This window comes from Eschrichtius robustus, chromosome 18 (assembly GCF_028021215.1).
Source record: "Eschrichtius robustus isolate mEscRob2 chromosome 18, mEscRob2.pri, whole genome shotgun sequence".
Classification (NCBI taxonomy): domain Eukaryota; kingdom Metazoa; phylum Chordata; class Mammalia; order Artiodactyla; family Eschrichtiidae; genus Eschrichtius; species Eschrichtius robustus.
This window is the reverse complement of record NC_090841.1, coordinates 25423223-25441009: the sequence shown is the minus strand read 5'-3', so window position 1 is coordinate 25441009 and position 17787 is coordinate 25423223. Positions and strand designations below refer to the sequence as shown.

Here is a 17787-nt window from a genome sequence, read left to right as displayed (position 1 = left end):
AATACACTCATGTGCTTCATCCACAAAGCACTACTTTTTTAATTGCTGCAAGTCTGAACTTCTCAGATTTTCCCACCATATGATGCTAAGTTTGCTCACCACTGTTTAAGGTAGTTATTGTCAAATCACTTTAAGTACATTTTTCCTTTTGTAATTAAATAGCAATCTATGTGACAATGTGAATATTCTGGTCTCCAAAAATTCTTTCACTCAGTGTTTCTTACAATTTCGCTCTTTTAATTATAAGTAATAGTGTGCACTCCTGGGAAAGCTTCAAATTTAAACAACTATGAATGTTCTTTCCTCGCCTCACCCCAAATGCCCAGTCATACCTCCACAGAGGTCAGCTCTGTTTACTGATTCTTGTGTTTCCTTCTGGAAATTTTCAATGTACACACAAACATTTACACATTTCTTCTTTTTTTCTAAATCACAAATGGGACCATATTATATATTCTGTCTTGCAACTTCATTTTTTTTTCAGTTAATATATCCTGGACTTCTTTCCTATCACCTCATATAGATTCATCTCATTTTTTTAAATGGTGACAGAGAATTCTAGTTACCATTATTTATTTAATTAGTCTCCTAAATGTACATCATTATAATTTTCACTTACAGTTTTATATGATATCAAACAATGCTACAATAAACATCCTTGTATATATAACTTCACACGCTTTGTGTGAATAACATTGGAAAGAAAAATTGCTAGAAATATTACTGCTGGATACAAATATGTTTAATTTCTTTTCTTTTGATAGATAGTCACCAAATTTTCTTTCAAAATTGCATCAATCTACGCTCCCATTAACAGCAATGCTGATTCCTCATCCCTTCTTCCTCATCAACAATGGACATAAGCAAATTCTTTAATCTCTACCAATCTGATACGTGAAAGAAAAACAGCAGCTCACTAGTGTTTTAATTTTTATTTTTATAAACAAGAAGATCAAGCATCTTGTCACAAATTTACTGAATATTTGAAATCTTTTCTCTATGAAATGTTTAAAGCCTCTGTCCTTTTTTCTATTAGGTATTCCTAACAAAGAACAATATTTAATATTTTAAGCAATATATTTAAAGAAATGTACAACAAGCTTCATTATAATTTTCAAAAAATATTATTTTAATTGGTAACCTACACCTAAGTACTCTCTCCAAAAAGTTGCAGTTCCTGGAAGTATATATCTAATTTCAGTATGTTTAATAAAGCTTTATAAACTTGACCTTTATATTGCGAATACTTTAATAAATGTGCTAGAGAATTTCCTATATTAAAATCGCCTTAATTCTTTTTTTAAAAAAAACAAATTTCTATAGGCAATTAATAGGAAGCAACTGAAAATTAAGAAATCAGCATATTGATCTTTAGCTAACATTTTAGAACCACTAATTTCAACTATGGCTTCTTAGTTAGTACTAAACTAAGAAGGCATTTCCTTCTTAGTTTAGAACAGGAAAACCAAAAAACTAAATTAAATCTGTCTTGAGAGAGCACAGTACATCCATCTTTCACTATTACATGAGCTACTCTTTTTCTACTTCAAAAATCAATTTCTTAAAGACCAGGAGTAAACAATCATGTGTTGGAGTGTGGTAAGCACTTGCCTGATCGATGTAAAAAGCCGTGCCTGCGCGGATCTCTCGACGCTGTTTGAGATCAGTTTCGGTGGTGTCTCTTGATAAGGCGATGTATTCAACCTCCCGTTTGGTCAACTCCTGAAGAGCAGAGCATGTAATTGTCCCAAAATAAAAATCAAGTTCCCAACATATGCTTTGGAGCCAGTTATCTGACAATGTCACTCTACAGAAGAGCATTTTAAATGTAATTCTAGATTAAAGCCTTTTGAGCCTCAGCTTTAAGAAAAATGCAATAAATTCAGCATTAACCAAAATATGTATATATCTCTCCTCAGAGCTCTACTTTTACTGTACGTAATAATTTATGACTTAATTACTTACTACTTAAGCAATAATAATCAAAATTAGATCTTATAAATCTTAATGTCTCCTGTAGAGTTCTTTTCAAATATCAAGAGTAATAATTTGGCTATTACTTGATTTTCAGACAAACGATAGTCATCTCTGTAAGTAGTGTTCATCTTTTTTTAAAAGGGTGATTTAAATTAATTTACTACATGAACCAATGTTTACCAACTATATATTGATACAATATGTTAGGTATTTAACAAGTGTGAAAATAAGGTAAATATCACTAGTCAGGAGAGACACATACATAACTATTCAGGAAGGAAAAGAAGAAGTAAGATGAGAAGGAGAAGGGGGGTAAAGGGGTTATTATTTCACACACAAAAAATCATTTGATTTGAAGGAGAAACCATCCAGAATCCAGTTCTTTTAGAATAATTAATCTATCCCTAAATTAATTTTGCCATATATGTAGCAACTATGTACAAAAAGTTTTTAACATTATCCTTGGTTTTACAACGTTGAATTAAAAGCAATGACATGCTCCAATCCAATAAGGCATACAATAGGTTTTTACTAAACAGGAAGAACAAATTAATTTACTGAATGAGTATTAAGAAAAAAGTTGAATGAGCATGCCATTAATGGTGAAAGGGGATATTTCCACACAATGGGATTTTTTTTCTCCACCTTGCCTCGATGTGATGCTGATAAAAATATATTATTATTGTCATTTAGTTTTTTAAAATGTGCTGTTTCCCATGCACCCATAAATTTCAGTATATGTGGAAAGAAGGGAAAAGTTTTAAATAGAGAAAACATACACCATAGTGGTGAAGATGTGGTGATACCAAATGATGTTTCTCTAAATAAGAATGAATTGCGGGCTTCCCTGGTGGCGCAGTGGTTGAGAATCTGCCTGCTAATGCAGGGGACACGGGTTCGAGCCCTGGTCTGGGAAGATTCCACATGCCGCGGAGCAACTAGGCCCGTGAGCCACAACTACTGAGCCTGCGCGTCTGGAGCCTGTGCTCCGCAACAAGAGAGGCCGCGATAGTGAGAAGCCCACGCACCGCGATGAAGAGTGGCCCCCGCTTGCCGCAACTGGAGGAAGCCCTCACACAGAAACGAAGACCCAACACAGCCAAAGATAAATAAATAAATAATAATTAAAATTAAAAAAAAAAAAAAAAGAATGAATTGCCCATGAGAGCACAATTTTGGAGTTAAGTAGCAGGTTTTCTTTTAGCAGATACCTCCTTCTGACTTCTGGAACACATCACAGTGCCTTCCTGTCTTGTTTTGTTTTGTTTTGTTTTGCTTTATTTATTTATTTATTTATTTATTTATTTATTTATTTATTTATTTATTTATTTATTTATTTATTTTTGGCTGTGTTGGGTCTTCGTTTCTGTGCGAGGGCTTCCTCTAGTTGCGGCGAGCAGGGGCCACTCTTCATCGCAGTGCGCGGGCCTCTCACCGTCGCGGCCTCTCTTGTTGCGGAGCACAGGCTCCAGACGCGCAGGCTCAGTAGTTGTGGCTCACGGGCCCAGTTGCTCCGCGGCATGTGGGATCTTCCCAGACCAGGGCTCGAACCCGTGTGCCCTGCATTGGCAGGCAGACTCTCAACCACTGCGCCACCAGGGAAGCCCTGACTTCTTAATTATAGAATTTTCTTTTTTTTTTAGGTAAGAAGTGGATTTCTTTAGAGAGAAACACACTCCACAGACAGAGTGTGGGCCATCTCAGAAAGTGAGAAAGACCTCCTGTCTTGTTTAATTGATTGTCTGAATACCATCTCCCATATGAAAAACCCTGTCATTCACATTGGTTGACAAAGTGGTGTATGCCTCTTACTGTTAAATTGTACCACGGTAGCACCCTGAACTGCCACACTGAGGATGTTATCCTCAGTCTTGAGTTTCCTGGGACCCTTCACCAGCCAAGACAAGCACGAAGGTCTCCTCAGCTGCTGCTTCACAGAAGTGGTACCAGCAAGCTCACAGACAGCACCAGGAGCAGCAGATGGGCGAGGCGGCAGAGGTCTGTTGAGTTTTTTTGAACTATCTACAAAACTCATTTTATATGAGTGAAATATGAAATAAACACAACTATCAAATTATTTCTATTTAATTTCTCATTGGTTCAACAGGTTTGCCCCCCAAATTTCTGCCTTTAAAGATGTCATCTACTCTGGCTATTACTATGCATAGAATCCTATATCTAATGACAGCAGTACCCATTTCAGAGTTTGGAAGGCAGCTTAGGCTATTAAGTTTTCTTACATGTATTTCCACATCCTAAAGATGCCTCAGCTCTAATTCACAATTTAAAGTTTGGTGGTTGTCGTTTTTTTAAGATACAAGCTTTATACTTATAAACTTGAGGTGCATTTTTGAGCCAACAAGACTCCCATAATCTCCTAACCTGGCTCATTCCACATTTCTAACAAGCTTCAAAGTCTTGCCAGAAACAAAATCAAAGTGAGATATTGTGGCCTTTGAAATAAGCCAGGTAGTGAGTGCACATCTTAAAACTAAAGAGGTTCTAGACCTGGGATTTTCGGTGGCTGACTCTGCATTCTTAGACAAGACACTTTTGCCTTGTATATTAATAAAGTGAGGATAATACTACAATGGCACATTGTACCTCACAAACTGGTTCTAGGAACAAATAAAAGGTATGAAATTTATGAGCCAGAGGGAGTTAGTTTCTGATATGTCCATTCTATTTTTATCATTCCTGCCCTACATGATTTTGAAAGTACCAAGATAAATTTACCACCGAAATAAAAGAGTACACAAAGTATATTTCAATAGCTTAGAAATCAATTATTTAATATCAAGTTACAAAAGGAAACTTTAAGTAAGCTTTTTCTCTTCTTCCTAAAAAGTATCTTTGGAACAGACCAACTTCATCTGATAATGTTCTTCCTTGAATCATTAGAGCAATGCCTATTAATGCTGACAAAGTAGTAGAAAAAAAGTCCTGTAAATTTTTTAAAATTTGTGTCAAGATTTGAATATTTCAACTCGCTTCACAACCGTACTCAGAGAACTACAAACATTTAAGAGGATAACATGTCAGAAAGGGGAAGCAATGTGAGATCTGAAGTCTAGCTCTATCATTTACTCGCTGGACAAAGCTTGAGTGAGTTATTTAATTTCTCTGAACTTATTTTCTCATCTATTTAAGAAAAAAAAAAAACGAGTGCAAGTTAACACATAAGAGAGATTCTGCAATCCTTAGGCTCCCTTTAAAGACCACATAACATCAAAAAGTCAGAATTATTTGGCTTTTCAAAATGTGGACCGAAGATAAAAGAATTTTTCCTGAGTAGTATAAAACTACACTTTGTTTTGTAATCTCAGTGTTGCTGATTCTATCTGCTACTCATTGCCTGAATTTAGATAGATCTCTTTCCTACTGGAAGTGGAGGGTTTTCTACTTACAACAACATTTGCTAAAGCTATGAAAGGCAAATGTACATTTACTTCCCAAGTAAATTATTCCAAATGCTTTATAAAGAAATCACCCTTCAACGTCAACATTTTTAAAGCAATGACTAATCCTGATATTTTTGTAAATTCTTAATTTATTTACAAAACAGCTTATCAAAGTTAAGACCCTTAGGAATCCACAAGAATTCATTGCTTACCAGGTACTGCATAGCAATAGAGCGTCGAAGAGGCCCAGGAGGTCCTATTAGAAAGACATCTTGCCCCAAAAGATCCTTCTGCATTATCCATCTTAGATGTTGAATTACTGATTGAGCCAGAGAGTCTGAAACTTTAAGGTGGAAAAAAGGTAAAATGAAATGCAAATCAGAATACTACATATAAGTCTTCAAGCAACCAATGCAGACAGTACATTAAGCTAAAATATATATATATATTATATATGCATACACATATATACACACATGCACACACATGCATATATACATATACACATATATACATTCATACATACATCTGGTGAATTTTCACACTGTTTTACAATAAAACCATTATGATTTAATGTTATAACAGAACAAAGTTTATTACATCACAAAGACTCACATAATCCCATACTTAAAAGCTTATTAAGAAACGGAAAAAAAAAAAAAAAGAAACGGGAATTCTCTGGTGGTCCAGTGGTTAAAACTTGGGCTTTCACTGCTGTGGACCCAGGTTTGATCCCTGGATGGGGAACTAAGATCCCACAAGCCACATGGTGTGGCCAAAAAAAAAAAAAAAAAAAGCTTATAAGAATGCTTGAACAATGTGTCACCAAAGGAATGAAAGTGATTTTCAAGGGTGATATGAGCAGCTAGTACCATTATTTTGTCACAATTTTAAAGCCCACCTCTTTTGTTCTAAAAAGGGGATATGACCAAATCATCCCAGACAATTAATGATTATCACAGTTTTGAAAAATTTTTTAAAGCTATAACTTAAGTTGGCACTGGGTTGTGAGATCTCTCAAACTTCACAGGAAGTCTGATGTAGACTTAAATGACTTCTTTAGAATTTAAGTCTATTCTACACCAACTCTTTTGGGAATAGAAGACTACTCCGTATAATGCCCTTCTAAGTCTATTATTATTATTATTTTTTTTTGCCACGTGGCATGCGGGATCTTAGTTCCCCGACCAGGGATCGAACCCGTGGCCCCTGCATTGGGAGTGTGGGGTCTTAACCACTGGACCACCAGGGAAGTCCCTAACTCTACTATTAAATCACCCATCAATCCACTCATCTTCTCCCTAAACATTTTTTTAAATGTTTGTATTAATACAGTTAATTTGTGTTTGCTCACTTATAAGTCACCCAGTGACCTAGCAAGTGCCTTCCTAGGTATACAAGAAAAACTCTTGCCCTTATACATCGAGACATATAGAATACTCACAGCAGTGTGGCTCAAAATAAAACTGGAGACAGGAGATGGATAAAAAGCACACAGTGGAATATTATGTAACAACAACAACAAAAAACAGAATGAACTACCATTACTTCCAACAATATGTTTAACTCTTAAATGAGAAAAAAATTTGTCACAAAATAAATCATACATTAATGATTAATATCACTTTTGATAAAGCTCAATAAACTAGCAAATTGAATTCTTTACAAATACATACATATGTGATAAAACAGTGCTTGAAAAAGCAAAAAAGCAAAAGAATGATAAATTCAGGATACTTGGACATGGAATCAGAGAGATTCTCATGGATAACTTCAACGGTATTCGCAACATTCTACTTCTTAAATTGGGTGTGGGTACAGTGTTTCTTTTACTATTATGTTGCATTTTATACATAAACACATACAATACTGATATTATGTATATGTATATATATGTATGTGTGTAAATGTATATAAAAAGCATAAAGTCTTCTGTATGTGTTGAATAACCCATACTTGTTAAACTTCGTTTAATCATCCAGGAAGGTCATGAAAGAATTCAAAGATCAAACTAAGAACGCTTGCCTAGGACTAAAGCTGTGCTTCCCCCAGCCCCCTCCACCAACAGCATAATCTTGTTAAGGTGGTTCCCCCTACCCTCCCTGAAAAAAAGTTAACATTGAATCATTGGAAAAAATAAAGATAAATTTCTGATTTTCTTAATCATGGTGGGAAGATCAAGGACAAGGTTTTGGGCAGACTGATTGGTGTGTCACATCACTGAGGTCACATTAAACCATTTTATAATTTCCCCAAAGCAATGCTTCTAGGTCTGAAAATCAGGACACTCATCACCCTCTCCTGTCCTCTATGAAGCCTCTACACCATGCATGGGGGCAAAAACTCGTTCTTGGAGGGGGACTTGAGAATAATTCTTAGCTATTACAATGGTCTGTTGCCCACTAAAGGGATGCTGTGCATCAACAGATATACAATATATCTGTGCATTGAAATTCCATGGAATTGGGGAGAGACAATTGGGGGAAAATGTTCTTAGGAATGCAATAATGAAAAAAAGAATATAAAACATTGCCCCAAGACCTATACCTCTGAGAATCTCTCAAGGAGCTCCACAACGTTAGGAAGCAATTCACCTGTACCTCATTCTTAACTATCAGATGTCCACTTAACTATTTTTCTTTCCTGCTCCAGGCTTAAATCTTTGTCATATATGGTCTACTCTTTCTTATTTCAAGATAAGTCCATCTGCTTGCTGTTTAAGGATGAAACAAAATAAGAGTTAAGAAGCTCTAATTTCTCTATCAGTAAAATTACACAAAGCTCCCTGTGCTGCAGATCTACCACCTCTTCTTACTTTGATATCAAATATATAATTAAAAACGTAAACACTTTGGGTTTTTTTACATTTTCACAAATCTCAGTTTACTTTGGCCACAGGTCTTCTCTACACTATTCTTAAAGTTTTACGTTGCTTCTTTGTATTCACCTTTGGCAATGTGCCTGACCTTTCATTACCTGGACTTGACTATTTAAAATATGAAATTTCCAAAGTTCTATCAGGTAAAGCCAAGTTGGTCTCTTCAGCTTCCTCCCACCTTTTATTATTTATAACTATTTGTAACTATTCATAATGACAGAGTCTCAGTATAGTTCCATTCCATTTTGAATGCCTTGACCCTGGAACTCATATTTCTTTTCAAGATTTTTTTTTTAAATCGAAGGCAGGATTTCCTAATCAAATGTGAGGTCTTCCCCTCCCAAGTTGTCAGTGTTAGCAAAGTGCTGACATTTAGGAATAATTAATCTTTTTCTTAGCAAACTGAAGAAGAATCAAAATTAGAATAAAAGAGCAGTTTGTACACCAGTGTACTTTCTTAAGTGGGAGAGAAAGGCATGGAGATGGAGTTATTTAGAGCTGGATCCTGGGAATCGCGTAGAACTTTGAGTATGTTCATGGGAGTGTCTTCCATTCAGCATGATCCTCACGTGCTGAGAACCACTGGCCCTAAGGCATATCTGACAATTCTCAGCAGTCCCTTCCTTTGCTCTTACCACTCAACAATGGTTCTCAACCAGTGGCAGTACTGCCACTACTCCATGCCTGCCAGAGGCATCTGGAAATGCCTGCCTCTACATTTCAATTCTACATAAGTTTCTACTATGGATAAGCAGCTTCTGAACCCTGTGGCTTGCCTTGTAGTCTACGCTATACCCTCACCAAGACCTCTTCTTTTCCCTTCTTTTGTCTTCCCTTAATAATTCATAATGATAGTCACAATTTATTGCCTTCCTGTCATGTGCTGGGTAAAAATACGAATGATTTTTCATACTCTCATTTAGATCTCACAACAACCCTAGAACGTAGCAGACTACCGCATATAAGGATACAGACTCAACCCAAACTGTTTAAATCCCAACTGTTTTAGTATAGCTGTTCACTATGTAATCTTAATCAGTTATTTAAATTCTCTGTGCTCAGTTTCTCCATCTGTATAATGGATATGATAAATGAACTTACTCATAAGGTGGTTATGAGGATTAAATTAGGCATTTAGAACAGTGTCCAATAGTAGTATAAGCATTTGTTAAATATTCATTATCCCCGTTTTGTGAATAAAAAAAATCAAAGTTCTTATGGTGGCATCATTTGTCCACAGTTGATAAGTTCATAAACCAAGACTGAGACCTAAACTGAGTCCAAAGCTTGCACTCCAGCCAACATGTCCTACTGCTCCTCTAAAATCTTTTTAACAGGCTCTATCTTCAGGTCCAAGACTTTCCCTACAAGTATGAACTGCACAGGGCTCCATCAAATTTAGTGGACTTGCTTTTATGGACATTAATTCTATTTCTTGGGTTTTGGTGATACCAGTGATACCTACTTTAGCAAAATTTCAAATTCATTTTGTTGTTTACATTATGTTATCAGAGAACTCACTTCTCAAAAAAAAATCCCGTTTTCACTTATTCATATTTTAGTATAGTGTATTTTGTCAAAGAAAACGTTTAATTTGTCAGGAAGTCGCATTAAACTACTGAGAGAAAGCATTAGGTACTACTGTGTGGTGTCTGTGGTATATTTTACATTAATGCTTGAAACTAGCTGTATTTTTAGGATGACCTCAAGAAAACATGAGTCATACTTAAAAGTGTTCCAGAAATAGAAACAAGATGTAAGACTGTACATTACAAACATCTGCAAAACAAACTGGCAAACTGCCGTGCATAACCTAATATAAACACAGTCCAGTGCACGAGAGAAATTCCCGACCTCAATGTTTCCAGGCACAAGACGCTACCTTTTTTTTTTTTAAATTGGAGTATAATTGCTTTCAGTGTTGTGTTAGTTTCTGCAGTACAATGAAGTGAATCCGCTATATGTATACCTATATCCCCTCCCTCTTGGACCTCCCTCCCATCCCCCCCATCCCACCCGTCTAGGTTGTCACAGAGCACCGAGCTGAGCTTCCTGTGCTTTATAATAGCATGTTCCCACTAGCTATCTATGTTATGCATGGTAGTGTATATATGTCAACCCTAATCTCCCAGTTTGTCCCACCCTCCCCTTCCTCTGCTGTGTCCACATGTCCGTTCTCTCTGTCTACGTCTCTATTCCTGCCCTGCAAATAGGTTCATCTGTACCATTTTTCTAGATTCCACATATATGCATTAATATATGATATTTGTTTTTCTCTTTCTGGCTTGCTTCACTCTATATGACAGACTCTAGGTCCAACCACATCTCTACAAAACACCCAATTTCATTCCTTTTTATGGCTGAGTAATATTCCATTGTATATATGTACCACATCATCTTTACCCATTCATCTGTCGTTGGACACTCAGGTTGTTTCCATGTCCTGGCTATTGTAAATAGTGCTGCAATGAACATTGGGGTGCACGTGTCCTTTTGAACTATGGTTTTCTCAGGGTATATGCCCAATTGTGGGATTGCTGGGTCATATGGTAGTTCTATTTTTAGTTTTTTAAGGAACTTCCATACAGTTCTCCACAGTGGCTGTGTCAATTTACATTCCCACCAACAGTGCAAGAGGGTCCCCTTTTCTCCACACCCTCTCCAGTATTAATTGTTTATAGATTTTTTGATGATGGCCATTCTGACCGGTGTGAGGTGATACCTCATTGTGGTTTTGATGCTACCTTTCAAGAATCCATGTAATGATAAACCGATGTCAGAGTAATACCAGAGAGCTTGATCCTATATTCTAGGATTTCCTTCTCTTTGTAAAAATAAAACATCTGGTTCAAGTTAGGCTAAATTCCCTATTCAATTCCTAGCCAATACTTGTTTCAAAAAAATAGGTACTATTTTTTTGGCCAGGCATATTCAAGGGCTTTACAATAATTATATTAAAGGAACATAAATTATAGTGTTCTCCCTCCACAGACTCAAATTTGTCATATATGTAAAGATTAAATTTCAGAAAATTATGCAGAGCTCAAATTCAGTTTTAATAAATCCTTCAAAATGAGTGACAGGGGGTGCAGAGTCAAGACGGTGTACTATGAGGAGGTGGAATTTGCGTCTCCTCACAACTAGGGCACCTACCAGGCACTGGTGGGGGACCACAGACACCTAAGGGGACAGGAGGAAGCCCCCAGCAACCGGGTAGGACATGGGGTGTGGGAGGAGTGAAGGGGGAGAAGTGGAGGCTGGACAGGACTGGCGTCCGTGAGGGGCAGCTGGGGGAAGGGAAGGGATCCGACGCCCGAAGGGGGAAATTGGGGAACCACTGGAAGGGCAGAGGATCAAAAGGGAGCATGGCCAGGTTTCCTCTGCCCAGGTAGACCCCCAAGAACCTGCTGAGATCCCAGGCCTGATCCTCTGCCAAGCTAGGCCCCCTCCAGCCACGTGGGTTCTGAGGGAGTAGGAGGGAGGGAAGGGGGAGGAAAAGTAAAGTCTGGACCTCTGGAACCAGCACCCCTGAAGGGTGGCTGGGGAAGGGGAGAAGTTCCTACACCCAGCTAGACTCACCCACGGTTAGGGGTCCAGCAGCAACGGGGGAGATCCTGGGGGAGAAAGTGGGGGAAAGAGCCTCCCTCCTGCTGCGCAGAGCACAAGCCCCGCCCCTACACACAGCCCCCAGGGCCCCACCTCTAAACTTGGAGACCCCCTCTGAGACCCCCTCCAAGGCGCTGGGCCTAAGCCCCACCCACACACACTCACCCAGGGCCTTACCTCCAAACTCTGGAACTCCACACTTCACAGGTGCTCCATTCAACTTGCTGCCTCTCCCCTTCCCCGCAGGTCCTAAGCTGAGGACCCACCCCATGTGAGAACATCACCCCGCCTAGGCCCCGCCCAGTCCCTGCCCTATGCTCAAAAGGCACCCCCCCCCACCAGCCTAGATCCCACCCCACCTTAAACCCCGTCCCTCCCTAAGTTCCACCCCTGCCTAAACTCTGCCCCCATAGCAAGACTTTTTTTTTTTTCTTTTTTCCTCTTTTAGATTTGGTTTCTGTTTTACCTTGTTGATTCATTGTTGTTGATTCTTTTATATTTTTATTTTTCCTAATAAATCTTTTATTTTTCTAATTTTTTTTTTATTCTTTATACTTTGTTATTGTTCTCTCCTTTTGGCTTACTACCCCCATCCATTTTTTTTTTCTCATTTTTCTGTTGTGGTTTTATTTTACCTTTTTGCAGTTGTTTCCATTATATTTTATTTTTCCTAATATATTTTTTATCTTTCTAATTTTATTTAGTTTTTTTATTCTTTGATATTGTACTGCTCCATTTTTTCTTTCTTTGTTTCTCTTTTTTTTTAAATTTTTTTTTTTAACCACGCCACAAAGCTTGCAGGATCTTGGTTCCCTGCCGGAGGTCGGGTCCAAGCTACTGTGGTGGGAGCTCTGAGTCCAAACTGCTGGACTAACAGAGAACCTCAGACCACAGGGTATATTAATTGGAGTGAGGGCTCCCAGAGGTCCCCATCTCAGCACCAAGACCCGGCTCTATCCAACTGCCTGCAAACTGCTCTGCTGGACGTCTCAGGCCAAACAAACAGTAGGACAGGGATACAGCACCACCCATCAAAAAAGAAAAAAAAAAAAAAAAAGAAACGACAAAAAAAATGTTAAAAACCTACAAGACCAAATAAATGAAGACAAAATAGGCAATCTACCTGAAAAAGAATTCACAGTAATGATAGTAAAAATGATCCAAAATCTATGAAACAGAATGGAGAAAATACAAGAAACATTTAAAAAGGATCTAGAAAACTAAAAAGCAAACAAACAGTGATGAACAACACAATTACTGAAATTAAAAATACTCTAGAAGGAATCAATAGCAGAATAACTGAGTCAAAAGAATGGATAAGTGAGCTGTAAGATACAATGGTGAAAATAACCTCCAGGGAGCAGAATAAAGAAAAAAGAATGAGAAGAATTGAGGACAGTCTCAGAGACATCTGGGACAACATTAAACGCAAAAACATGTGAATTATAGGGGTCCCAGAAGAAGAAGAGAAAAAGAAAGGATCTGAGAAAATATTTGAAGAGATTATATTCCTAAACTTCCCTAACATGGGAAAGGAAATAGTCAATCAAGTCCAAAATCACAGAGAGTACCACACAGGATAAAACCAAAGAGAAACATGCCAAGACACATATTAATCAAACTATCAAAAATTAAATACAAAAAAGAAACATTAAAAGCAGCAAGGGATAAGCACCAAATAACATACACGGGAATCCCCATAAGATTAACAGCTGATTTTTCAGCAGAAACACTGCAAGCCAGAAGGGAGTGGCAGGACATATTTAAAGTGATGAAAGGGAAAAACCTACAACCAAGATTACTCTACCCAGAAAGAATCTCATTCACATTAGATGGAGAAATTAAAACCTTTACAGACGAGCAAAAGCTAAGAGAATTCAGCACCACCAAACCAGCTTTACAACAAATGCTAAAGGAACTTCTCTAGGCAGGAAACACAAGAGAAGGAAAAGACCTAAAATAACAAATCCAAAACAATTAAGAAAATGGTAATAGGAATATACATATTAATAACTACCTTAAATGTAAAGGATTAAATGCTCCAACCAACAGACACACTCTGGCTGAATGGATACAAAAACAAGACTTGTATATATGCTGTCTACAAGAGACCCACTTCAGGCCTAGGGACACATACAGACTGAAAGTGAGGGGATGGAAAAAGATATTCCATGCAAATGGAAGTCAAAAGAAAGTTGGAGTAGCAATTCTCATATCAGACAAAATACATTTTAAAATAAGGACTATTACAAGAGACAAAAAGGACACTACATAATGATCAAGGGATCAGTCCAAGAAAAAGATATAACAACTGTAAATATCTATGCACCCAAAATAGGAGCACCTCAATACATAAGGCAAATGCCAACAGCTATAAAAGGGGAAATCAACAGTAACACAATAGTAGGGGACTTTAACACCCCACTTTCACCAATGGACAGATCATCCAAAATAAAAATAAATAAGGAAACACAAGCTTTAAATGACACATTAAACAAGATGGACTTAATTGATATTTATAGGACATTCCATCCAAAAACAACAGAATACACTTTCTTCTCAAGTGCTCATGGAACATTCTCCAGGATAGACCATACTGTGGGTCATAAATCAAGCCTGGTAAATTTAAGAAAATTGAAATTGTATCAAGTATCTTTTCCGACCACAATGCTATGAGACTAGATATCAATTACAGGAATAAAACTGTAAAAAGTACAAACACATGGAGGCTAAACAATACACTACTAAATAACCAAGAGATCACTGAAGATATCAAAGAGGAAATCAAAAAATACCTAGAAACAAATGACAATGAAAACACGACGACCCAAAACCTATGGGATGCAGCAAAAGCTGTTCTAAGAGGGAAGTTTACAGCAATAGCATCCTACCTCAAGAAACAAGAAACATCTCAAATAAACAACCTAACCTTACACCTAAAGCAATTAGAGAAAGAACAATAAAACCCCAAAGTTAGCAGAGGGAAAGAAATCATAAAGATCAGATCACTAATAAATGAAAAAGAAATGAAGGAAACGATAGCAAAGATAAATAAAAACTAAAAGCTGCTTCATTGAGAAGAAAAACAAAATTGATAAACCATTAGCCAGACTCATCAAGAAAAAAAGGGAGAAGACTCAAATAGAAATGACAGAATTAAAAATGAAAATGGAGAAGTGAAAACTGACACAGCAGAAATACAAAGGATCATGAGAGATTACTACAAGCAACTATATGCCAATAAAATGGACAATATGGAAGAAATGGACAAATTCTTAGAAAAGCACAACCTTCCAAGACTGAATCAGGAAGAAATAGACGATATAAACAGACCAATCACAAGCACTGAAATTGAGACTGTGATCAAAAATCTTCCAACAAACAAAAGCCGAGGACCAGATGGCTTCACAGGCGAATCTATCAAACATTTAGAGAAGAGCTAACACCTATCCTACTCAAACTCTTCCAAAATATAGCAGAGGGAGGAACACTCCCAAACTCATTCTACGAGGCCACCATCACCCTGATACCAAAACCAGACAAAGATGTCGCAAAAAAAGAAAACTACAAGCCAATATCTCTGATGAACATAGAAGCAAAAATCCTCAACAAAATACTAGCAAACAGAATCCAACAGCATATTAAAAGGATCATACACCATGATCAAGTAGGGTTTATTCCAGGAAAGCAAGGATTCTTCAATATATGCAAATCAATCAATGTGATACACCATATTAACAAACTGAAGGATAAAAACCATATGATCATCTCAATAGATGCAGAAAAAGCTTTTGACAAAATTCAACACCCATTTATGATTAAAATCCTCCAGAAAGTAGGCAGAGGGAACCTAACTCAACATAAAAAAGGCCATATATGACAAACCCACAGCCATCATCATTGTCAATGGTGAAAAACTGAAAACATTTCCTCTAAGATCAGGAACAAGACAAGGTTGTCCACTCTCACCACTATTATTCAACATAGTTTTGGAAGTTTTAGCCACAGGCATCAGAGAAGAAAAAGGAATAAAAGGAATTCAAATCAGAAAAGAAGAAGTAAAACTGTCACTGGTTGCAGATGATGTGATACTATACATAGAGAATCATAAAGATACTACCAGAAAACTACTAGAGGTAATCAATGAATTTGGTAAAGTAGCAGGATACAAAATTAATGCACAGAGATCTCTTGCATTCCTATGCACTAATGATGAAAAATCTTTAAGTGAAATTAAGAAAACACTCCCATTTACCATTGCAACAAAAAGAATAAAATACCTAGGAATAAACCTACCTAAGGTGACAAAGACCTGTATGCAGAAAACTATAAGACACTGATGAAAGAATTTAAAGATGATACAAACAGATGGAGAGATATACCATGTTCTTGGATTGGAAGAATCAACATTGTGAAAAAGACGATACTACCCAAAGCAATCTACAGATTCAGTGCAATCCCTATCAAACTACCAATGGCATTTTTCACAGAACTAGAACAAAAAATTTCACAATTTGTATGGAAACACAAAAGACCCTGAAGAGCCAAAGCAATCTTGAGAAAGAAAAACGGAGCTGGAGGAATCAGGCTCCCTCACTTCAGACTATACTACAAAGCTACAGTAATCAAGACAGTATGGTACTGGCACAAAAACAAATATAGATCAATGGAACAGGATAGAAAGCCCAGAGATAAACCCACACACATATGGTCACCTTATTTTTGATAAAGGAGGCACGAATATACAATGGAGAAAAGACAGCCTCTTCAATAAGTGCTGCTGGGAAAACTGGACAGCTACATGTAAAAGAATGAAATTAGAACACTTCCTAACACCATGCACAAAAATAAACTCAAAATGGATTAAAGAGCTAAATGTAAGGCCAGACACTATCAAACTCTTAGAGGAAAACATAGGCAGAACACTCTAAGACATAAATCACAGCAAGATCCTTTTTGACCCAACTCCTAGAGAAATGGAAATAAAAACAAAAATAAACAAATGGGACCTAATGAAACTTAAAAGCTTTTGCACAGCAAAGGAAACTGTAAACAAGACGAAAAGACACCCCTCAGAATGGGAGAAAATATTTGTAAATGAAGCAACGGACAAAGGATTAATCTCCAAAATATACAAGCAGCTCATGCAGCTTAGTATCAAAAAAACAAACAACCCAATCCAAAAACATGCAGAAGACTAGACATTTCTCCAAAGAAGATATACAGATATCCAACAAACACATGAAAGAATGCTCAACATCACTAATGATTAGAAAAATGCAAATCAAAACTACAATGAAGTATCATCTCTCACTGGTCAGAATGGCCATCATCAAAAAATCTACGAACAATAAATGCTGGAGAGGGTGTAAAGAAAGGGGAACCCTCTTGCACTGTTGGTGGAAGTGTAAATTGATATAGCCACTATGGAGAACAGTATGGAGGTTCCTTCAAAAACTAAAAATAGAACTACCATATGACCCAGCAATCCCACTACTGGGCATATACCCTGAGAAAACCATAACTCAAAACGAGTCATGTGCCACAATGTTCATTGCAGCCCTATTTACAATAGCCAGGACATGGAAGCAACCTAAGTGTCCATCAACAGATGAATGGAAAAAGAAGATGTGGCACATATGTACAATGGAATATTACTCAGCCATAAAAAGAAATGAAATTGAGTTATTTGTAGTGACGTGGATGGACCTAGAATCTGTCATACAAAGTGAAGTAAGTCAGAAAGGGAAAAACAAATACCGTATGCTAACACATATATATGGAATCTAAAAAAAAAAAAAAATGGTTCTGAAGATCCTAGGGTCAGGACAGGAATAAAGACACAGACGTAGAGAATGGACTTGAGGACACGGGGAGGGGGAAGGGTAAGCTGGGATGAAGTGAGAGAGTAACATTGACATATAT

At 37.2% G+C, this 17787-nt stretch overlaps 1 protein-coding gene across 4 annotated transcripts in view; it reads right to left on the bottom strand.

The window, feature by feature from the left end:
• Positions 1 to 17787, bottom strand: part of VWA8 (von Willebrand factor A domain containing 8) — a 372416-nt gene that overhangs the window by 319970 nt on the left and 34659 nt on the right. For all 4 annotated transcript variants that reach the window (XM_068526337.1, XM_068526340.1, XM_068526339.1 and 1 more), the window contains exons 3-4: positions 5591 to 5721; positions 1612 to 1722 (exon numbers count right to left, since the gene is read on the bottom strand). In XM_068526337.1, the coding sequence (XP_068382438.1) occupies positions 1612 to 1722; positions 5591 to 5721 (242 nt within the window). The remainder of the gene's footprint in view (positions 1 to 1611; positions 1723 to 5590; positions 5722 to 17787) is intronic.